Source organism: Thunnus thynnus, chromosome 7 (genome assembly GCF_963924715.1).
Source record: "Thunnus thynnus chromosome 7, fThuThy2.1, whole genome shotgun sequence".
Classification (NCBI taxonomy): domain Eukaryota; kingdom Metazoa; phylum Chordata; class Actinopteri; order Scombriformes; family Scombridae; genus Thunnus; species Thunnus thynnus.
The window spans coordinates 10,968,426-10,993,369 of NC_089523.1; the positions used below are offsets into that span (position 1 = coordinate 10,968,426).

General features: G+C 38.9%; 1 protein-coding gene across 3 annotated transcripts in view; it reads left to right on the plus strand.

The window, feature by feature from the left end:
* kirrel3b (kirre like nephrin family adhesion molecule 3b) overlaps nucleotides 1–14,758 on the plus strand; it is a 174,345-nt gene extending 159,587 nt beyond the window's left edge. For 2 of the 3 annotated variants that reach the window (XM_067594269.1, XM_067594271.1), the window contains 6 exons: nucleotides 2,436–2,634; nucleotides 4,149–4,256; nucleotides 4,785–4,868; nucleotides 5,161–5,276; nucleotides 6,012–6,098; nucleotides 9,773–14,758. In XM_067594269.1, the coding sequence (XP_067450370.1) occupies nucleotides 2,436–2,634; nucleotides 4,149–4,256; nucleotides 4,785–4,868; nucleotides 5,161–5,276; nucleotides 6,012–6,098; nucleotides 9,773–10,234 (1,056 nt within the window). In that variant the 3' untranslated portion in view covers nucleotides 10,235–14,758. The remainder of the gene's footprint in view (nucleotides 1–2,435; nucleotides 2,635–4,148; nucleotides 4,257–4,784; nucleotides 4,869–5,160; nucleotides 5,277–6,011; nucleotides 6,099–9,772) is intronic. The other variant, XM_067594270.1, reaches the window with a different exon arrangement.
* Nucleotides 14,759–24,944: the final 10,186 nt, after the last annotated feature.

Here is a 24,944-nt window from a genome sequence, read left to right on the forward strand (position 1 = left end):
AAAAACACTTGAACCAAGGTGAAACGTGTAACACTGTGACACTGCATTTTTACAACTCTGTTTAGCCACCTGGTCATTATTGGTTGAAGTTAAATGTGTCGTTTAGCCTCTGAGTACCAATTTGTCTTTCATGTTCTTTATCCACTGAAATGAACTTCCCCATTTGTCAGATGAAAATCTTTAATACTGCAAAAATTAATTATGTAATGCTCACCCAAATGGTCACCCAAAACAAATGCATTCTGTGCTTTAGAATGCCTTGAACAAAAGGAGCCACTAAATTATCATAGCATTGCATGAATAAATCCAGATTTTGCAAATATTAATTCTTTCAGTACATTTCTCTTGTCAATGCAATTCCGCATCAGTCCATCACATGTCAGAAATCCCTTCTCCATACCGTCTGTGCCTCGCAATATTTTCAAGCCCCTTCAGTTTTTGGACATTTTGTTTTGCTATTATTTCAGAGTACATTCATTCTATATATTTTGTTTGATTCCCTGTCAATCAACATGACACCAAATCTTAATTATTTCGAAATAAATGTGAATGTGTGCATAATAATGAGATAACAGATGGACTTTTCACAAGGAGTTACCAGTTATCACAGAAAATTATCAACATCACATCATCAGACAAACCATAAAAGACAAACTGCACATTATTTAATACATACAAAATGTGCAAAAGGTTAAGGGGTTTTAATATTTTTGTAATGCATGTGTTACTGTCATCACAATGTGTCAATCAGTTTGAGAAAATGTTTTCTTCAAATAATTCAGCTTCTTAAGAAATACTGAATTGAGTAAGTACATTTAAAAAATTATTGCTATAAAGGTGGAATCTTTTTTTAAATTTAAGGACATTTTAATCTTGTTCTTTTTGCCATCTTAATTATTTACAGTATTCAAAATAATGCACAGTATCTTGTGCCTTAAATCTTTATATTCTTCTAGTTCACAGGAAACATTACTCTACAAACAGTAGCATGTACTTATGACCCTATTTTGAGCCTGCAGCCTCCCAACAGCCAAATCCAAAAAACACAGTAATTCAAACACTGCAGTGAGATGAGATCTGCCTAGAGTACATGCAATTTGCAATTACCCATTAGACATTGGCTCAGTAGTGGGGATATCTCGGTGAGCTGGCAGCTTGTCAAACAGAGATAAACAGCAGTAAATGGTGGGGCCAGTTAACCACAACATTTTAAAATATAACACAGCGTTCAAAAGTGTTTTAACCATCCACAACAGAATACAGTATCTTAAGTGTATTCTCACTGATTCATTTCCCTCTGAATCATGGAGCTGTTCACCAAACAAAATGAACGAATGTCTGTGCAATGATATCACTACCGGTAACTCATACCACCTTATAAAAGGAATAAATATAACTACCCTTTTATTACTGCAGGGCACTAGGGTCATCTGTTCATGGCCATCATGTATCTCCATGGATATGTACTTTGAGGAACATAAAGCTGCCTGTCATAGTGCAAGAATCATCCAAGAGCATTCGTGTGAAATGGCGTTAATGACCAGGCCATCGCCTTGCCATTACACACTTTCCAATGAACGCAAGCATCTAATGAAAGGAGCATTCACTGATCAAAGTTGGGTAGTCGCATGAAGCACAAATGTGTGGTGGCTTCGTCAGCTGTAACATTTGAGTGCCACAGTGCCTTGTTCAGTCACTGACATAACATGGCAGCTGCTAACAGGGCCAAAGCTGGCTCAGTGTAGTGTTGAACAGGTTTCTATTATTTTGGTCACTGAGTATATTTAGATAGCTTGCTAGCATTTGAGATATGAGCCAGCTTGCTGGCTGTAGCTTTTCAAAACCACATAAGAACTGTGCAGAAGGATGCTTCATTGTAAACATGCAAAGTGTATTTAATATTCAGGATTGCTCACCAAAACTCATTTTGTTTCTCCTTAATGTCCATACACATTAAAAGTATCTCTTACCTCATAACAAGACTAAGAATCTACACTTACAATTTAGCATGTTAACATGTTGGTGACACTAAATGAAAAGTTAAGGGATTACCAAAAGTATTATAATTCATCTGGAGGGGGACATGATCGCCTGCAAATTTCATGGCAATGTATTCAATAGTTGATGAGACTCTCAAAAACAGAAATGTCAACCTCTTAGTAAGACAAGAGGAAAGGTCATAGGATCATAAACTGTTTTCTCCGGGGACTAAGAATGTTTTTACAAAATTTCCTTAAAATCCATCCTAAAGTTCTTGAGATATTTCAGTCTAGACCAAAGTGATGGACCTACTGACAGACAGACATGTGTCCTTGTGTGTCCTTACTGGTAGAACATGAGATAATAATGACAATACAGAGACCCACTCATGAAGCATCGCTCTACAGCACTTTCATTTTTAACATATGACCTATTTATCCCTTGTGTCTTCGCAGGCCTGGTCATGGAAAGAAACTGTGTTGGAGTCTGGAACATCTGGCCGCTACACTGTGGAGACCGTCACCACAGAAGAAGGAGTGATCTCCACACTGACCATGAGTAACATTGTCCCAGCTGACTTCCAGACCATTTACAACTGCACTGCGTGGAACAGCTTTGGCTCTGACACTGAGATCATACGCCTTAAGGAACAAGGTGGGAGCCAAGGTTCGACAGGTTCCACCTTCCTCTTCTTCAAATCACGTGGCTGTGGTTTTCAGCTAGTAGATAGTGACAGAGCTGTGGTGCTTTTTGTGCATCAGTCTGTTTGTGCCAGTCCGTCTGTGAGCAAGTGACTGTGCCTTTGTGTCTGTATATACTTTAAGTATGCATGAGATGAGATTTGATAGCAAATTGGTCATCAAACACAATGACAAGTTAAAACATCAAATCTTTCATATATGGTAACCCTGGATGTGTGCAACCGATGGGCACATAGATTTTAGTATAAAATACAATACATTTTTACTATGATACAGCTATTATGTGCACATAAACACCATTTGGGTTTTTTTTTTCAATTTCTATTTGAAATAAGTTGTTGAAAAATGACCTTTCAACAATTTGGAACTGCAAGATGGCAATACAAAGTTACACTGCATGGCCTTAATCCTGAAATGTTTGATGTACAGTAAATGTGATGATGACACCGATAAATCCCTTACAAATTAGTTTCCTGGATTAACATAAAGTGCAACTCCCTGGTTATTTAAACTGGTGACCCTTAACGTGCACTGCATTCCTCAACATAAAATACACTTTGCCTCCCCCTTTCTCCTTGTAAAAGAGAAATTTAAAACATTCTCTTCAGTTTGCATCACTTAAAAAATGAATACTTTTTATCTGTTGACCCTTTCCCCTCTACTATTGGGGAAGCTGTGTTTTCTATCCACTTATCGCAAATGATAAATTATAAGCTGCTTATGTGAAAGTGACATTGATCAATGAAGACATTAAATAGGCTTTAATGGTGTAGGAAGAGCACTTGGTTGTTTTGCATTAGTTTAAAATGCGAGAAGGTCACAAATGTGGGCAACTCAGGTCCTCATTAAAGCAGGCTTTAATGAGGACCTTTAATGTTGGAGCAGCATATATATGTATGCCTGCAGGTTTAGTCTCTTCCGAGTCGCACGTGCACTGTAACATCTGAGCAGAAACACAAACGTGATTATGCTTTAACTAATGCACACACTCTTACACCCTCAGTGAAATGCTTCTATCAGTCTAAATGAGTGTAAATTAAAAGTTATAAGACAACATTAGACAGTAGGAAAGTGTTTGCCTGCGCTGATAAAAGGTTTGGTGATTAGTTTTCGTTTGAATTTGCTGTGATTTGGATATACTTGGTGTATTTTTCAATTCCATCGTGCCCTCTATATTTTTATTTCATGGCCTTTTGCCTGAGGGACAATGTCAAAGTCATTTAGAGGGATAAAATATAGCATATTTTCCCTTAGTTCCTGTTTGTTGCAGAGGCAGAAAAGAGGGAGACATGAGGAGAGTTGGTGCATTTGTGTGTGCATGCCTGAAAGAGAAAGGTGGTCTCTACATTATGACAATGTGCTGTTGTGTACTCTTCTGTTATGTACCCTATATTGACTTTAATGTATATTTGAGATGTTTGTGGTATGTTATTTTAGAAGGATATGTCTCTTTGTTGCTCTCTGCAGAATCTCTCCCAGTTGCGGTGATCATCGGCATTGCTGTGGGAGCTTTTGTGGCTCTCATCGTCCTCATGGGCACCATTGGAGCATTCTGTTGCACCCGCTCTCAGAGAAGTATGTCTCCTCTTCCCTGTTACATCCACTGAAGCATGCATGCCAATGTACTGTATGGTCCCCAGTCACGCAAAAGAATGTCTATCTCTTCAAATGTGGATCTTATTTTCATTCAAACAAATGAAAAAAAAAAAAGAAAATCTCCCTGTATGGTGGGATACTTTTGCTCATCTGCAAAATTTTACTTAAATATGAGACAAAAGATGGAGCTATTTTAAGACATTGCCAGCTGCTGCAAAGATATCTGATAAATCGCTGGAACATGGTGTCACACTTAAGATGAGATCACGTGTTAAGATGGACATCTTTTTGTGGTGCAGTGATAGCCAGATTGTGATAAGGACTCATTTCATGCAATGTCAGTCTGGCTGCATTCACTTTTGAGGCTATTTACATCATGCGCTATATTCACTGCCTCCCACCCATGTACCAAGTGACTCAAGTAAGAGACAGTCAGCAACTGTCTCTTTCCAAGAAACAAACTGTACTACTGGTCCCTTCAGCATGTCTATTGTCTGTATACTACAGAGGAAGCGCACCTGGTTATGCCCTCACTGCCCGTCTCCATCTGTGCTCACCAGAGAGAACTTGCAAGCAAAATTAAAACAGAAAGTAAGACTTTGTTATATGACAGTATCATCAGCATTCTCCCAAACAGAATGAGCCACCGTGGAAGGCTGTGTGAGATTGCATATGTGTGCAGAAAAAGATAATCTTGTGTTGGCAGGGAACAAATGATTATTAATGCTTTGTATTGTTTTCGGGAAATAGGGGAGTTCTCACAAACCAAAATCTGTAAATTCTGTAATACCGCAAACTGCACTGGGGGAAATTATAATGTCAACAAATACAAAACGGTGTTTATCCAGCTTATTGAGATATACGTGTCATCTGTTTTTGCCAGATCTAAAAGGAGTCGTGTCGGCGAAAAATGACATCCGTGTGGAGATTGTACACAAAGACCATAACGCAGCACGGGAAAACGAAGAGCACACCTCCATGAAACAACTGATGGTGAGTGTGAGTGTCGCACCATACTACTTTCCACTTCTTGTTCCTGTTTTCAGAAAAAAATAGGTTTTATATTTTTGCATGTCCTTCTTAACGTGACAGTAACGTAATGAATGCATATTATTATTGGCATAGCTATTTCATGTGGTATTAATTATTTTGTTAGTAATGGTAGTAAAGAAATGTAGATTGTATATGGGCTGTAGTCGAGGCATAGGGGCTATATTTATCAATATGATACCACCATTCCTATGAGCAGAACAGACCCCAATACAGTGTAACTATGGAGATGCTGATGCATACTGGTTAATCCTACAGTGGGTGTACTTCTCTATCTACATGCCTTCAAGACACACAAAGAACAGTTTCCTTTTTGGAGCTGTACCAGTGTTTTGGTTTCATGCAGTTCGCTCCAGGGCTGGGTTATTTGCAGTAAAAGGTTTTGGATTACAGTTTCTTTCAAAATACTTAATACAGTCGGTACATGATGTTAGTGCAAGGAAATAAGCGTAGCTACCTTACGAATCTGCATTTTGTCAAGATAAATAAAAGATATTCATGGATGCATTATTAATGCTCCCTGCCAGCACTGAGTGAAGGTGAAACATGTCTGACTGATATTAAAAAAAAAGAACAAGCAATAAAAATGAAATGCTTCCATCTAAAATGTTCTCTTTTACTATGAAGGGAAGAGTTTCAGAAACTACACAGACTCTTGATATACTTTGCTTGATTTCTATGCAGGTTGAACGAGGAGAGTTCCAGCAGGAATCTGTTCTGAAGCAGCTGGAGGTTTTACAAGAGGAGGAGAAGGAGTATCAGCACATTAAGGTACGACTCATGAACGATGACAGCATGAAGGCGTGAAATCAGGAGAGAAAGACTAAAATTGTGGAGAGAGAAATGCCTTTGGGGCAGAGGGTGGTCTTCATCTTGGGAACCAAAATAGCTGAAAAACATTAATCCCTCTCCTGCTATACACATGATTTTCCAAGAGGTCCAGAGGCAGAATGACTCCTACAGGTCTGATTTCATTAATTAGTCTCTCATCGAAGGTGGTTCAAGAAATCAGAGGCTTTTTGGCCCTTAAGCTGAATTACTTAAACTGTTATTTATACGATATAGATGGGATTGGACTATTTTACAGAGCATATACTGTACAACTGGGAGAAGTGATGGATATTTATTAACCTGATTTTACTCTCTAAGCAGCATTTCTAACATCTTTAAATGATATAGTTTCTTTAAAGGAATATTCTGTTACTATTAATGTGTTATCTGACATATCAAAACCACTGGGACCTGCGGATAAACCAACAACATCTGTTATCCAGTCTATTTAGCTCAGTCCTTGTTCAGGAAATTCTGCAATTTGTTTCAACTTTCAGAAGAATGCATGTGACTCGTATTAGTCCTCATGTTGTAATTTCACTACAGGATTGCTATATTTGAAGCTGTGTTTTCAGCCTTTGTGTAATCACTTCAATATTCCAAATCTTTAAACTCATTTCTCAGCTCCTTGTTCACGTCCTTTACCATTATACACTCATTAAAAATTAAATTAAACATTCAATCAAAAATAATAAACACTTTTCACAAAACAAATCATACAAAACACTGGGATATTATCACAGTTGTAGTTACTTTCTGATTGGCAACATACCATTTACTATCCAGACACCCATCGTATTATTTGAACAATGTATCAACATTAAACCTTGGGGTAATGGTGTTAACGTTAATAAAGTAATCTTTACAACCATCTAAAATGTGCAGCTAAAATACTCCCACTTAATCAAATCACTGCTAAACAGGCAATGTCACCATCAGCATGTAAGAGAGAATGAGTAAACAAAGCATAAGTCACAGCTTAGTTTTGACCCTCCTGGTGGCAGGTAACAAGGGACAATAATGTTATATATACTGTAGAAACTTTATTTATGAGTCCGACCCCATGATCTCCATCCACTGTTTGATCAATGACATCCACTCTATATTATCTGAGTACATCCTTTGATATCAATAGTGCTTCTCTCTAATCCTCTTGGAGCATATATGTCCAGGCTGGTTCTTTACATTTCAAAAAAGGCTAAAATGTCAGTGTGGTCCAACCAAATGTGTCTTATTCAGTGTAGCCAAGATTTAATGAATGCAATAATAACTGACTTGAGTGCTATTTATAGCTGTTCACCCATTTACATGCCATTGAGCAGGCATGAATGGATCAGTCTGTACAGACTTTGCTTTCAGTTCTCTCATCACACATGAAAGTACTTTACTGCACCACTTGTAACTCTTGCAATAAATGATCCACATGCGATTTGGCAGACTGTGCAGATTTTTGTATCGAGCCTCTTTTCACTCCCTGGCAAACCTCTAGAAAAGGATGGCTATCTTCTCTTTCATCTGTGAATTAATCTACTGTAGTCAGTCCAGCAAAGCTACCTTTAAAATTACAGTTTTACAAGTTCAAATGAATCAACTATCCATTGTTTTTAGTTGTGTTAACATTGCTGAATTTCATCTTTCAGAATATTTTGTTCTCTTTTCAGCTGTTCTACTCTCTATTTTGTGTATTTTCTCATAAAGGGTATAGATTATGTATAAAAGATTGCTGTTTCATCACTTATATTCTAAACCTTTAAGGCACCTGCCCACTGATATCAAACGTAGAAACCCGTTTAAATTCAAATCACTGTAGCAAAATCACAACATCTTTTAATTCACCTCAATAGTTAAAGTTGCCTTATGGAGTTTTCTTGTTTCTGTTTACATTCAGTGTTCACCAAAACACATTATGTGTATCATTGAGCTCATAACAAGCATGTTGAATGCATTTCCTGCCTTATAAAACAATATATATACTGTATTTTTCTGTAAACTTTAAAACCAGCATTGTTTACATCTATATTTACTAGCTAGCAGTCTTCTTCTTTCCTGCCTTTGCTGGTATATTGCTGCGTTTTTTGGTGCTTTATTCCCACCTGTAGATTAGTATAATAGTGTGAAGCGATTGGCAGGAATATGTGTTGTATCTCCTACATGCCCATGCATGTGCAGCCTTATGTGCCTGCACAAGAAGAAATAAAATTAACTCATACACTGAAGCAAGGGTCACATAGATAAAAAAATAAAAATAAAAAAATAAAAATAAAAAAATATTATGCTGTGCATTAACCAAAAGTTTAATGCATTCAAATAGAATAGACTGTGCTTTGTCAATTGTGTAAAAGAAAACCCACTTGCAATATATATTTTTTTTTTATATATCCTCTTCCCATGGAACAGAAATTCACAAAATGAACAAATAAGTTGTTGTTCAAGTTGGATGAAAGTTCTTACTATTCTTTAAAAAGAATCCCCTTGGTGCTTTTCATATAAATGTATCAGTAAATCAAGCAAAGCGGTTTATCTCACAAGGTGTTTATTCCACCTCCGACCTGCTTTCTTGTTGGCAAGACTGAAGATGAATTGTCACACTGCAATTTACATTATCCAGAGATTATATCAACCTTCTGACCCTGTATGAGCAAGGTGACATACGTAGGTGGTGCCCGTTTACACTCTGCAGCATGCCAGAGCTTATCAGTGCCACAGAAACAAATTCTGTGCTGATCATTTGTCCTCTTGTCCAAACAAATGTTGGTGTTGGCTCCCTGGAGTGTGCTTCTGTTGTGTTTGCCTGCTTACCTGCTTCCTCTGGGGCCAGAGTTTTTTTTATTTTTATTTTTTTATCCTAGTTAATGACAGCATGCATGAGGCGAGAGCAGAGGGGGACTGAACAAGAGATAAAGGCCAGACACAAACAATCTCCCTGTCTACTGTCTGATAATGACAAGCATAACAAGGATCCTCTCAGGTTGTCGCTCTCATTTCCCCATTATGAGCATTCTTCTTTGGATTTGCCACTATGCTCACTATGCTTGACATTCACACTCATTCACATGAGAACCACAAAACACACACACACACACATGCCCTAACTGGACCCTTAGCAACAGCACGGTGCCTGCAGACTAGCAGACAAACAAGTGGCACAGCTGTAGCTTCAGAAACCATTTCAGTGAATACATGAAATTACAGACACTACAGTCTGTTTAGGTCCAATTAAAGCTGGTTTGTGAGGGAACTTTGCAGTGACACATTGGATGCCAAACTATGAATCATCAAGGCCCGCTTAATTAGCGTGAAACATGATTTTAAGGTTAGTGTGGGGGTTGACTAAATCCTAGCACTAAGCTTTGCCAATGTTTTTCGTTTTTCCGTGATGTACACAGCATCCTCTTCCCTTATTTATTCACCAATTTGAATGGTAATTACTGCCAGTTTGACCTTGGCTCCTGTTGAGCTTTCAGAAGAATGCATGTAAATGTATAAAGTATAAACAAGGGGGTGGTTTTCTTTTCCTTTTGCCCTGTGTTTCCTCATCCCCCCTTTTAATGTGCTATTAAAGATACCCCAGAGAAAATAAATAATAGTATTTCCATTTCCTGTGTTTTCAATAGGACCCCACAAATGGCTACTACAGTGTCAATACCTTCAAGGAGCACCAAACACCTACCATGGCAGGGAATCAGTCCACTGAAGTAAGGAACCCCACCAACACAGGCACCCTGGGCAAGCAGCGGGTACCGACGGGCATGTCCTTCACCAACATCTACTCCACTCTGGGAGCAGGTCCCAACCGTCTGTATGACTATAGCCAACGCTTTGTGCTGGGCATGGGCAGCAGCTCCATCGAGCTGTGTGAGCGGGAGTTCCAGCGTGGCTCGCTAAGCGACTCCAGCTCTTTTATCGACACGCAGTGTGACAGCAGCGTCAGCAGCTACAGTAAGCCGGAAGGCTATGTGCAGTTCGACAAAGACAGCAAGGCATCAGCCTCCTCTTCCTCCCACTATTCCCAGTCCTCCTCGCAGAACTCAGATCTCACCCGGCCCCTCCAGAAGCGCATGCAGACCCACGTCTGACCACCAGGGAAGGAGGCTGTGTGAACAGGGTGTAAAAACCGGCCAGGATTGTTAAACTGTGAAAGAATCAGCTCCCAGGAGCCCCTAAAGTAACAATGTTACTGTATGTGTCCTCTGGACACCTGGAGATGCAAGAGCTGGTAGGCTTTAATACACCATGTGACTTCTTCAGACTTCTCAATGTCCCAAAAAGTGGATCAAGAAGCCTTATATTTCCCTCATGCTTAACTCATCACCTCCTTTTTTAACCCATAATCAGAACTGTGCCACAGAGAGGTTATTTGCCAACACAGAGACAACCCAAGTTTGGAATATGAACGTTCAATTCTTGGTTGCTGCAGTGGAATTGTTCGCGGATTAGAGCGCAGGAATACCTCAAGGCTTTGTATGACAATCAGCTCCCCTGGCAAAGACCATTTTTGCCTTTGTCATTCAGAAAAAGTGAGATTGTTGTTATGAGTGTTGAAGGACTCAGCACGAACAGCACGATAATGAGTGTGAGCCAATGTCCTGCTGCTCTCTTGTAATTCGAAGCACAAAAATTGAATGTGCACATGGTTTTAGTTCTTAAAGTGATAACTCTTACCTACCCCCACCTCCCTCTGCACTCTGTATGTTAAGCTTGGCTTGTTGAAACTCGTCTCATGTGTAGGTGGAATAAAACTTTCTCCATGTGCCCACAGACGTCTCGAGCGTTACAAAGAACAGCTGTTTTGGTTTTTTTTGTTTTTTTTTTTCTCCACAGCGATATCTGGGCCACAGAAAAGAGCAGATAAAGAGGGGCTGAGATCTCATTTTAAATCCCTGAGTCATTATTTTTCTTTGACACTGCGATAAAAGAATATCAGTGTACATATGTGACTGTAATTTCTTTTCTAGCATCTAATTTCTGACTCTGATTTCACTCATGGAGGACTCTTAATGAGACATGAGCGCCTCTTCTTGTCCTGCAAACCCTATCTACTTCACCTTCAGTGTCTGTTTGAACTGTGTCAATACAAACTTAGACAAAGCGAGATAGACGTACACTATCAGCTCTTTTGTTGATGGGGAGCTGCATCCTCCGTGGTGTTACCGCAACAAATCCAGCTCCAAGCAATGCAGCAGTAAAGCCCACAAACTGCAAACCGTGCTGCACTTGTGAGTTTCTCCTGCTAATGCCACAGATCATCAGCCATATACTTGAGGGTACCTGTTGAATGAAATGTAAACATTATACTTCAGCGGAGCTTCTTGTGTGGTTATCCCATTGCTTTTGTCAATATCACTGTTGACACTGGAGCTCAGTGAAACCTGACTGTATACCTTCCTGTAATCGTGCTGATCATCAAGGGACATGAGAAGCAAATTTAGGAAATGTGTTTTATTTTGCTGTCTGCTCTTCATTTTTTTGGCTACTGTGGAGCTAATGGTGGCACGCTGACTCTTTACAAGTGCATCTTTTTTTTTTATTTTGTTCCGTTTTGCACTGTATGTGACATTTGAAATGGGGTTTATTATTTATCCACTGACACTGTATTTGTTTTAGTTGAGAGTAGAGACAGAGAGTAGTGATTTAACTCGCACTTACACCATTTTTCTAAAAGTTTCAAAGTGAGCCTGTTGTCAAGAGTGTTGTAGTCATGCACTGTGCATGTTTTGTGGCAGAACACAAAGTAATGACTGGGGAGTTTTGCTTTTTTTGAAGCACAGAACACTGAGAGTCCTTTTGCAGATTAGTGAAGATACTGTAGTAAGTGGGGAAAAACATCATATTTCAGCCTGGATGATACCACCCACCACACTAAATAAGATGTTAACCGTACGAAGTTTGTGATCAGCGCTCATCATTATTTCCTGAAACTGTGTTAAAGCAGGCTTTGATTGATAAGAGAATCCCTTTTAACATTCTGTAATGGCTGCAATCCAGCCTGCAGTTGCATCATACGTTTCATCACATTTGATTTTAGCCATTAAAAGCTTCATATGTCTGTGGGCAGTCAAGGTCTGCACCAGCCATACTTTATAAAATCAGCTTGTTTGTTATTTGATCAGTTATCTGAAGGGTAAAGGGTGGTTCCTGGAACTTAACAGCAAATTGCTGTAAAACAATACTGGAAATGATGGCTAACAACATTAATGTCACTTCTGTATTGTCAAATCAAGCAAAAAAACATAACATAAAGTATAAAAGAATATGATATATCTTATCTAATTACGTAGTTTCTCAGTATCTTCCATAGTGCAGCAGTCAGTTGGGATGAAGTGAGCCTGAAACTGAAATCTGCCTGCTACCCCATGAAAAACCAAGCACGGCATTTCCAACAAAAGCAAGTTGTTGTTGTAAGCACTTTACATATGATTATATTCAAGGCATTTGAATGGGGTTTTCCACTTGAGTGCCAGTGGTTTGGACTCTAATTTTACAAATGGATTGGCGCCCATTGTACAGCTTAAGACAAAAAGCTCTGTTTCAACGCTGATAATCCAGCTTGGCACTTAGCAGACTGTATATAAATCTCTAATGCTGTCTTTCTCTGTATATAATTTTTTCCTGGCTTTTCTTTCTCTCTCAGTCAGATTTCACTATATTAGAGCTCAACAAATCCATGTGGCATCAAAACTGTACAGACAGACAATCATTTTCTCTTTGTTTCCCTTCCAAAAATTTCATCAACCTTGCTTGTTTCTCACAAATTACATGAAAGGCTTATGCAAGCACTTTCCCTTCCCCACAGAACTCACAGGGAAAACTCACACTCTGTACACCAAGCACACAGGAGGCTATAGGATGAGAAGTTGAGCTTAGCTGGGACAGCTTTGAAGTGAGATGCAGTAAGAGGTTATTATATCTTCAGCCCTTCTGAGAGATGCCAACATGTGCAGCAATATATAACATCTGGCACCATGATGACTGTCAAATATGTCTGTGCCATTTTTTATTTATTTTTCCTAGCATTTATAAGTGCAGTATAAAATAAATGTCTTGCCTAGATAACGGTAGTAGTCAGAATGATTTTATTTTTATGAGACAAGACAGTTTTCATTTTTAGAATTATTTGCTTACATTATGCCTCCTTTTACTTCAGCAGCATCGTAATTCAAATAGTTTCACCTTTCAAAACGTATCATAATGCAGACATTCAGCATGTCTCTCCCTAAAAACAAAAATAATTTGGTTTTCCCGTCAAAAGGGTCCAGTTTTCCTTATCTGATGCAGCTCCCACACTGATCCAAACATAATGCATTTTCCCAGTCCAGAGAATCTGCTCACTGCAGAGCAAACAGATAAATATTTGATAGGCCAGCCTTCTGTCCCATCCCCCATGGCAGCAGCTACAGTGGGCATGAGTGTACCACAGGATGCGAGTGCCATGTCAGTCTCTGGGAATCAAAGCCCATGAGGGGTCCAGAGTCTGCCCTGTTCACCTGTGGACGCCTCTCCGGCTGGTGCTGGTGGCGCCTGTTTGCCTGGCTACAGGCACTGCACAGATGCCAGGGCATAACAGATGAATAAACACAAAGACCCGGAACAATTACAAGGGGTTGCTGCCCTTTGCTGATACAACAGAGCAAGCCTTTCAGAGCTGAGGATGCAGGGTAGTCTATTATTCAGAGATGCTAGAGACTAGCCTGTAGTACACAGGATAAGGGCATTTCTAGTGAGAGGCAACAAGGTTATAAGCAGTGTGAAGAGAAGACTGGTTGTAGGTGATTGTAATGGCTTCTCTGCCCACTGGCTATATTTATTTGTTTACTGCACAAAACTTACTGCTTAGTCTGAATAAACTGGGAAAAAACTGATAAAGAAATGCCAAACATTAGCACTGACAATAACTCGCCTACGCCTGCAAAAGGTGGTTTACATGAGGCTATTTGAAGTCTCCCTCATTGTATGATAGGTGTTACTATCCATAATGGAACACATTAGAGAAGGTGCCATTCAAAACAACCCTTTCTTTACTGTGTAAATGCTTTCTATCACTCAGTTTCTCTGTTTCTCTCTCACTCTCTTTTCTTTTCTACCAATGCATACCTTGATAGTACTTTAATAACATACAACTGTAAGGTAAAGGGCCTGGACTAAATAGTAAAGTATTTGCAAATAATGCTCAGAAGTTGCTTCAGCCTGCTGGACTCACCAGGAATCAGTGCGGTTTGGTTTGCAGCATACGATGTGAGATAAGTCACAGAAAATTGAAAGAATCACAGAAAAACATTTGAAAGTCAAATGAGTACACTTGTCTGTGATTGGTTGAATTACTCTGTACTCCGAATAACGCAAATACATTTGCAAATACTACATGACCCAGGTCTGAAAAAGTACTTAACTTAGATGGTCATTTCAAGAGTTTGTATAAATAGTAAACCATAAGCATAATGAAAAGACAACATGTAAATTCTTCTGGGTAAACCACTATTTTCATGCAGTGGCCCTCTGTATCTAAGAAAAAAAAAAAGAAAAAGGTTGTATTTTAACTGTACTGGTCTGTGAATCTATGATGCTTTTGCTCTGTATATTTGGAGAATAAAAATACTGTTTGAGTTTGTGTTTATCTTGCACTACTGTCTGTCAGTGAGGATGAATGAGATTTGAGGGTGAGATTCACATGGGATGCTTTTACTACTGCATGAACATATCATTTGCTCAGTTGGATGCTTTTTTTGCGGAGGATTAAAGACAACATTAAAAAACTATAAGCCTTCACAATCAGTTCTGAATAGGGGTCTTGCAGAGACACTATATAGTTTTGTATACTGGAAATTTTGTGTTGGTTATGCAAATAGCTCTCCTCTTTAACAACAGCCCTGCTTTTATACACTCTATGTAAAGATGGCTGTGCACACTGCTAAACAATTAAAACTTAAAAGGAAATTCTCATTAATATTACAACAAAATATACAATGTTCAGGGAAAAAAAAATATAAATCATTAATAGCCCAAGTGAAACATTCTACAACCCCTCAAGGGGTGGAAATGAGGGCAGAAAATAAGTGATTTCAAACAGTGCATTCATCATATCTATAAACATGACAATCGCAGCAAGGCAAAAACTAATAGACCTAGAACTAGATAACAATAATGAACCTGCTATGGTCTGTTTTCTGAATTCAGTTTCCTTTGCTTTTACCTTTCTGATGCTGTTTGCTTTTGTTGTGTCTCCTCAAAGTAAGTATTGGCCATTAAAATAACAACAACTATCTCTTTTGGCTGACAACACCGGACAATTTAAATTGAGGGAAAATTCTTGCGTTGACGTTATGTTGGTGGCATGTGGATACGGTCTAGATTTGAGTTGAAACTAAATGAATTTCCATATAGTGTTTTGTGATTTGGGCTGATTATAACACATGAGAGAGAATGAGGAAGAGGGATGCTAAATAAGGGGATGTAGAATCAATGTCACAATCCTATTTACAACAACAACCCCCAGATGCATTTCCACAGAAATAGTGACAATCACACAGTCACATGCCTGATTCACCCAACACTACCTCAGTCTTGTACAGTCGGCCACTGATCAGCTACTCTGAGCCGTTGAAGAGCAGTCCACGCCTGGCTCAAGTGTACTTTAACAGTATTTGTTAAGAGTGGGCAGACTGCTGTTTATTCACTACCCCCTCTGATATTTTCCTAGGCAGTCAGCAGATTCACACCATTACATTTACATGCAGCCCTTTAATCTATTAATAGGACCATTGCAGTCTTACTCCAAATGAAATGAACTCACATAAACACCTTAGGTTGTCTCAAGCACTGGCTCCGATCTTAAAGAACCAAAATTTAAAAGTGATTTGAATTCCCTCATGCATAGAGTCAATACAATGCAGGGGCAATTACTCTTTAGCTGGATTAGTCCTGCAGCCTGCATGGAAACGTACTATTCTTGAAGTCGCGCATCAGAAACAATTCCTTGATTTGTGAACGCTGTGTGGCTTAAAGGAGAAAAAGTAAGTCTTTCACTGCTGCACATCAAACAAGTACCCAGACAGACAAAGGACTCAGTGTGCCTACATAAGGTTACCTCAAAGCATAATCAGTCTGGTCTTGATACTGAGAATCCATCTGCCAACAACATGTTTTCCCTGGAAAGGCTTTCCTTGCTGAATAAAAAATGCTTGTGTTTTGCAAACATTATACAAATAGCGCCATTTGTGACGGATTTGACTAATCGCGGAGATCCAACTCATTACTAAACAGATCTAGGCCAGACATTTGCTTACAGTATTGCTTTAAACGCTCTCCTTGGAACCTCTTATTGGAAGGCACTAATCATTCACTCCTTCCCCTCTTGACAAAGTAGAAAGCTTGCCGAGTCCCTCATGGGCCTCACCTCTTCCAAGAGATACAGTATTGTTCTAAAATGACTCATAAATGACTCTGCATCCTTTCAAATGAGCAGTTATGGCAGGCTACTCTGTCATGAATTACCTTGGCAGATAATTTGCGTTTGGAATCCAATTTAACAAAGGCACAAATTTAGAGCGAATGGCAGGCTAAGCGTTTGGAGCGCCGACGCACTCCATTACTAAATGATCTACAGGCAGGTATTTACATGGTATGAGAGGAAAAAATGAACAGGATGAACAACACGTGTGTGAGAGTCTAAAATCCTCAAATGTTTGATGCCTTTATACTGTAAGTAGTCATGTTGTGTGATAGCCAATTTTTACATTCAGACTAAAATGGTCCTGCTCTCTCTCTACTTTGACAATCTGATTGGATTGTCAGTTAAATTTGTCTATAGTCTCCAAACCGTAAACCATATGGTCTAATAGCAAGCTGAAAAGTGTTGAATGACATGTTGAAGCAAAACTCTACGCTGCTGCTTTATTGATGCAATTGCCTATGAAATGCCTCCTTTATAGCCATTTGTTTATTAAGGACAGCTGTTACAGCGGAAAACTCACTCAAGCAGTATCTGTCTCTTAAAACATGGAATCGTGATCCCTAAAGAAGAAGTATAAAATCATATCTGTTAACTGCACATTACTGTAAGTTGAGGTGAAAGTGTATAATGAAAGCACTCAGAATTTGGTGTGAGCATTTTTATTTCAAGGTATTGCATTTTGAATAATCTAGTAACAGCATCACACCTGGACACGGCTTTGATTGGTGAATTGTTAAATCTTTCAGACCAGGAAGGTTTGTTGCGTTTGAGCTGACATAGCCTCTGGATGCCTCCACTCGGCAGGGCTGCATTATTTAAATCAGATGAGATGGTTCTGACTGTGAATCAGACCCCCAGTCCTGTGAGTGCTGAACGCGTTGTAATGCCCTGCTAACTAAATGATAGATATTTGAAAACATTGCAAAGGATGTTCTTTTCCGGAGACATTTAATTATAATAAGTACATAAATCATGACAAGAGTGGAAAAAAAAAATATTCAGTGTTATTTAATAAATCAGCTCCTTTAACCAAGTCTGCACAGAAATATCTCATCATATGCAGCTCAGAAAAATCCAACGATGAAGCAACCTTTTTTTTTATATATATATATATATCTTGCTGTGTATGTTTCACACAACAAAATATATCAGGGTAAAATCCTTTAACATGTTTTCACAAGCAAGTGTACACTGCAAACATTCACTGTAGTGATTCCCCACCGTCAATACGCTTCTATCCTTGGATTCGTCCTTATCCTTGCATTTTCTTTTCTTTCTTTTTACCTCTACACAGTTTCCTTAATAGATGCTTAGTCCACAGTTGAAGCACCATTAAAATGCTGCTCCTTACCAGCTCCTGGGGGGTAAATAAAACAGAAAATCTTGTGGCCTTGCGAGGGCACTGAAAATCGACTGAGGTGGCGCAATGTTTTTTTTTTCTACCGTAGGAATGTGGATTTAAAGTTGGTTAAGATAAATAAATCTCCCCTCCCGATTACAAAGCGACTGCAGAGTCAATCCCAGGGAGCATCTTAAATGAATTATTGATCCCATGACCTTTCCTTGTGTTAAGGTTTGCTCTTGTTTGTTTCAGCTCTGTTGACTGGACTCACACTATGAGCAATTTGGATTGATCAAACATTAGCTTTCCATATTAGACTGTTAATTATTCTGGCTGTATTTGCAGAGTATTATCACAGGTGAAGCATGGGACTGGGGGCATGTACTATTAAACATGCCTCAGCACGTACGAACATATGTGTGTGTGTGTGTGTGTGTGTGTAAGGGAGTTCTTACTTTTTGATTTATGGTCAAATTGATTGAAAGGACATTTTCTGCAACATAATTGCACAGTGTCCTTGACATTTGAGCACAAACAAAAGTCAAACAAAGTCAACATACAATGTTTTAGAGCTCTTTCGGGGGAAAAAAAATAAGATGCATGACAGATAGTGGACTTAATTATATTCTCCATCATGTACTGTGTGTTTGACAGGGCTTGTTGACAGAGAACCGTCTGGGTCGGGTCCTATTGTGCCAGTTTAGTGGGAAGAAATGTCAACCAGTTAATCTTCTGCCAGTAATGATGTGATAGATGTGTCTTCTTTACAGAGGCCTGCTTTAATTTAATCCCTGGCATGTTGACATTTTGTAAATGTAGACAGGCTGAAGTATATAAATTGTCGGAGGGTAGAATAAGAAACAAGACTTGGCCAATTGTAAAGCAGAATGACAGCATGCACATAGCAATCATCATTTTCCTAGTTAAGGTTTGGTTTGCACTTCAGTGGTGAGGGCTATTTTTAATGGTTGAAGCTCTTAAATTGCTTTTCATTTGCAGTGCATTCAAAACAAATGGAACGGCCCGCAGACGTGACATTTGGAGTGCAAGCCTCTCTTCTATTGCAAATCCATTTGTTAGACTCGTCTCTTTGAGTTGGAAGCATTCAGGAAAATGTTAGCGCGTACGGACATGGACAGTGGACACAGAGAGAGTTTGTGAGAGAATAACATGAGCAGTTGTTCTGGCAGCTTGAGACTTGGGTGTTTGAAATCCAAGCTTATCTAGTTAATTCCTGTAAATCATGATGAAACATTGTTTATTGCAGGTTGATAAAAGACAGTGATGACCTTTATTTCAGTTAATCCACTGAAATAAAAGATCTTTCTTTCCCAAAGCTGGAATAGAGAAAAAAACAAGACCTTGGTCTCTGATGTTATCAAGAGAGAAGGGCTGGAGTTGCTTCAATGATAAAGAATAAAGGGATGAATTTTTGTCCACCCGTTGATCAGCTTGTGAGAGAACTGTTTGCGCAAATATTGACTCTACTCTCACGGTTTATTACATAGATAAACCATTTTGGAGTTTTTTGAGCTAACAAATTGATAAACACTTCATAACGAACACAACACATTCAAGATGCCCTGGAAGATGAAGTCCAATGAAGAGAATAAGGAAAGTAATTGCAAAACTATATAACAATGCAGAAAATTGTAACTTGACAATGACGGAAAAGAGAAAAAGTCAAAGACGGACCGCCGCAGAGCTCAGCATGGTTTTATTCTGTGTATAGGGAAAGAGGTGGGTGGGTGACAGACAAGCTCAAAGTGCAAAGTGTCACAGACTCTCTCGTAGCCTGAGATGACTGGCAGTAGGCAGATGGCTTCCTTCATGCAAAGCCACAAGAGGAGAAGGGTAAAAGAAAGAGACAGAGGAGAGGTGCCCACACATCACCCTTCAACTCCTAACGATGCTCACCCCGCCCCCACCCACTGCTTGGCCAAATGAGTGCCCCACATAGCGCCCGTTGCACAGCTGCTGGCACCGACGTGACTCACGATGCCATGTTTCTGCCTGCTGGATGGAGACGACGGAGGGGGCGTTAGTGTGTGTGTGTGTGTGCATGCTGTAAGAGTGTCAGAGAGACCGTTTTTTTTGTGTGTGTGTGTGTGTGTTTATGTAGAAGCGGGGCACAGGGGGAGTGTAAAATGGGTCAGGGATAAGAGTAGCCAAGGCTTCACAGTGGGTCGGCATGGAAATCGGGGTCGTGCCAGGCCCCTTCTGCCCCCACAATTCACCCCGGAGCGCAAGGTCCAGCGGAGGGTGTAATAATGCCTTAATTGAGCCATGGATGGGAGTTATTGAGTTATTCACACAAGCGTGGAAGGAGGGGGTTAGGCCCAGGGGTTGTGACCAAGCCTGTAGTCAAGGAAGGAATGGAGAAAGGACAAAAAACAATGAGTCATTTCTCTAATGAGCTAAACATTCCCTCTAAGTGTCTCTTGGTCGGTGAGATGTAAACCATTCACATTACAAAACAAGCTCTTTGACAACATTATGTGAGCAGAAAGTTACTAATTAGGCACACAATAGCAAAAGCCAATCCTATGAGGATTTGTAATGAAAGATACTGATGAGTATTAATACAGAGTTTTTCATTTAATTATTATTTTTTTTCTTTCTTGCTGGTCTGTCTTCCCATCTGTCTGCCTTTCTTTGGAGATGACCTTAATGCTTGTAGCAAAATGCAGACTGTTCAAACAGCTCAAAAAGACATCAGGTATCAAGTGAAAATGGCAGACTAGAAACTATTGCAATAAAGATAAAACGTTTAAGATCAGATATCAAACATACAGCACTTGCAGATATTCTGTTTTAGAAGCCCAAACTCTGCTCATTTATGTGTGGTTGTCACTCAGGGATTATGATTCCATACTGCCCCCCTGTGTTCACAAGATATGACAACATTTTTTTTTCTGTCAACAGTCAGGTTTATTTTCTTGACAGTGGTTTGAGCAGCATGTAACTGTAGCTCTATAAAGCTCACTTATAATGTACATAAATGTTATTTGTCACATACACAATACATGTTTCTACACAAAACTGTCCTGTTATAACACTCCTTTTTAATCGGAAATGATTATAAATGTGCCGTTGCAAAGAATGAGTCATAGGCTGCAAATGTTTGTCCTAGAGGCTCTGAAACATTAGCAACCTTATTTGCATAATGAGGAAATTTGGAACTGATTTACACATATGGAGAAAAATTTTGACACTCAGGATTAAAATGTCAAGCGTAATCAGGGCGCAGAATTAGATGATTGAAGAACACCTCCATCTGTGATAATAATTAGAAGTCTACGGATTGGAAGAAAACTGATGTGGAAGTCAATCAAATACCTTTCAGGTGCCTTAAACTACTTAATCCACAAGGAGTAATTTTCACCCGAGCAACCACTTGTTTAATTATCTCTCATTTAATTAACCTTTGATGCTGTAAGTGTATCATTTATCCAACACATCAATCCAATTCATCCAGTCAAAGAAATGTCTGTGCCAGGATGGTGTGTCATTGTGCCCCAAAAGTTTCTTATTTGTGTGATGCTTCATAAAGGGCTTTCTAAGATTAATATTGATTTACCCTAAATGTTAAAAATCCTAATTATCTCAATATCCCACGAGGAGAACAGTTGGGGTGCAATGAAGTGATAAACTCTTTTGATAGTGAGGTGGAAGAGGGCAAAAGGAGGCGGGAGAGAGAAATCTGGACTGAAAAGAGATGGGAAATGTGCATATTCAAATGAGAATTAATTTAAATGTCATCGATGGATGATAAGGATATCTGAGGTAAACAACACAGAGCAGGGGTTTAGCTATTTAAATTTGGTTTTAAATCTTCTGTGTTCAGTAAAAGGAAAGACAAATGTCAGGCTTCAAACTGAAACATATTGCTACACAAATGACATACTGTACTAATGATTAAAGTCAAGCTGAAATTAAAATTCATTTTTGCTGAGAGATCAGTATATATATATTTCCTGCTTGTTTTAGCTTTTGCACTTATTTCGTCAAGTAAAAAAGAAGCAATGTGTGTTTTGTTCATTTTTCTGCCATGATAGCGCCCCCTACATTAGTGATCCACAGGAAGTATACATTTTTGGATCTGACTGACACCGTCGGTAATGGTAATTTGATTGGTGCAATATATGTGTGTGTGGGCACTAAAATAGTTTGTGATATTACACAGAATTTCAACAGTCTCACAAGCAGTTACCCAGTTGAAGGGCTGGCATTGTTAGACGTTGGTAGCTAACATTAGTAGTTAACATCTATGATTTGATCGTTCTATACATTATTACCACAATGGATGTTGAGTATTATAATAATGGACAGTGGTCTTAAAAATACTATCTAAGCTTGCTGAAAAAGGGGGAAAATATGTCTTGCATCAATGCTTGTAGGCTATACAGGGCTACAACATGCACCAGTGAGTAGCACAACACAAATGTTGACAGAGCAACACTAGCTCTCAAACATCAGTCAACAGCGGCCATTGGAAAAGCCCACCCAGCAATTTTAAGCTTTGACACTGTTTCCACTAGTAAGTACAAAAATGGTTTTATCCCTTTTTGAATAATGGAAAATGCACTCAATAGTTGCAGTATGTTTTTTTTTTCCTTACACAAAATAAAAAAATTCAGTTCAACATTAAAGTTACTACGTGTAGACTTAACAGATATATAATTTATCAGAGTTGCTCTGCTCTAGTCTGCAGCTGCTGGCTCAGTAAGGCTGGAGAGAGTATTCACAGATATACTGGCAGACAGTGAAAAACATACTGTGCGGTGATCTTTTTTTTTTTTTTTTTACTCTTTTAAGAACTTTAAATGATCAGATCCCAATAAAGTTTACAGTACATAGCGAAGAGCTGCACAAACTCACTGTGTGGCTTGCAGATGTGTTGTATATTGTTGCATCAGTACGAACAGATGGAATGAAGTAGATGACAAAGGTCAGGTGAACCGTCCAGATACAGCAGATCTGGATGGCAAAAGAAAGATCTGCGTTATGAAAACACACAACATCAATACCAGAACTAGCAAGTAGAAATAAAAAGTGTGAGAAAGCAGGCTGTGGATGACAGCATTAAGACACTGTGTGGGAACACAACAGGTCAAAATATCCTGCCATATGCAATATGTGAAGAAAAAGAAAAATATGAAGAAAAACAATTGCAGTTTGCAAACATCCATTAAGAAGAGAAAAACCTCCACAATACCAAATATATGATGCCACATAGATGTTTATTTTTCCTCATTCAGCTCATACAGGTCAGTAAGAAAATATGAACACTTTTTTTCATAAAACTTTGAAGTAAGTAAAGTTTTCTGAGGTGCTTTGATGGAGTATTAAGTCATGGATGCCTTTGCCTTGCAACCTTTCTGAACATTTCTTACCTTTCTGACCTTTCAGAGATTAGTTTGTTTTGTAGCCATGCTGACAAACAGCTCTATAGGCCTGCGAGGAGAATGGAGTTATGTCACAAGAATCAAGGACTGCATTCCTTATTTAACCCACACAAAAAAAAAACAACAAAAAGTGAAGCAAGAGCCAGTAAACTCAAAAGCTGTTGTATTGTACTGTTCGGTACAGTAACTGCAGCAGGCAAATTGGATCATGATAAAATACAGCATTATTGATTGGATTTCTGTGTGGGCCAAGATCCTGACTTTATTTGCACATTGACATGGTGAACAATATCATGGCGAGCATTCCATTACGCAAACAAACACGCGTACACACCAATGCTGCCCCAAGGCAATTCACTGTTATATTTCAGATGAACGATGTGGAATACGAGGGAGGGAATCATATATCTATGGTAAGAGGGGTACAGTGTCAGACCTGAAGAGCATCGACTAATTCAAACCAGAGAGCAGTGGGTGCACAAGTCAAAGCCAAGCCGTCTGAGAGTGATACCTGTCAAGCCCGAGGCCTGAAACTCAATACTGCCAAAGGAGTCCTCACGAGCCTATAAAATAAGAATTAAGATAGAAAAGAAGGGAGAAAATGGAACCTGGCTGTATCTGACCAAAAAGTCTGCTGTACTGTACTTCAGTGTAAATAGAATTTCACTGAAGAAAGAACTCAGTGGAGACAAAGAGGGACTAAGAGAGATTAAATAAATTTTTTACTCAATCTGACAACCTCTCTGATTAAAATATCCCCAAGTATGTGAAAAATAAATATTCTCACAGAGAAAGAGGGATGCAACATACTGGACAAATAATATAACCTTGGCATTTAGGTGTGTGTATATTTGAAGCTTATGACAAACTGCCGAAAGCGAGGTGCAGCAGCGAAACAAGTGTTTGAAACAGCTGTAGGCTACTGTGTTTTGAAACAGTCAATAAAATTACTTTATATTAAGGTAATAAATATACAAATGTCAATTAGATGGTAATCTGCATGAGAAAGAAAGAAAAAGAAAGGAAAATTTCAGTTATAATAATCATCTGCTTATAATGATCAATTGGACCCGGTCAGACGTGATCACTATAAGCAGTTTCCACAGTAATTAATTACATTTTTTTAGGGAATTTGTAACATTCTCATGAAATGAAAGCCCATGGGAATAGGAGTTAGAGCCTGCAGGTCGATGATGGAGGCTTATCAGATGAGTCTCCTGGGAAGCTCGTGGAGGAGATGTGGGAGGTGGTCTGTTATACAATACTTGGTTTTTAGGACAGAAGGCTTTACAAACGCACAATATGTGATTAAGACTTAACAAAATGGTAGATTGAAAACTAATCGATCTTGTTCATATTGTTGTTTGATTTTTAATGCACTTTTATAGATATTATGTTGCCATTCTCTTCAGTACAGCTGTTACATATATGATACAATAAAAATGTTGAACTTGTACCTTTGAGCCTCTCTTTTCTGATATTGTAAAATAAGAAAGATGTTTAAATAAACCATGTATTTAAAGCAGTAAAACAGGGCTATAGTTACCTATTTTCTATATGTAAGACCCTTCAATGTGTGTATTCTTGTA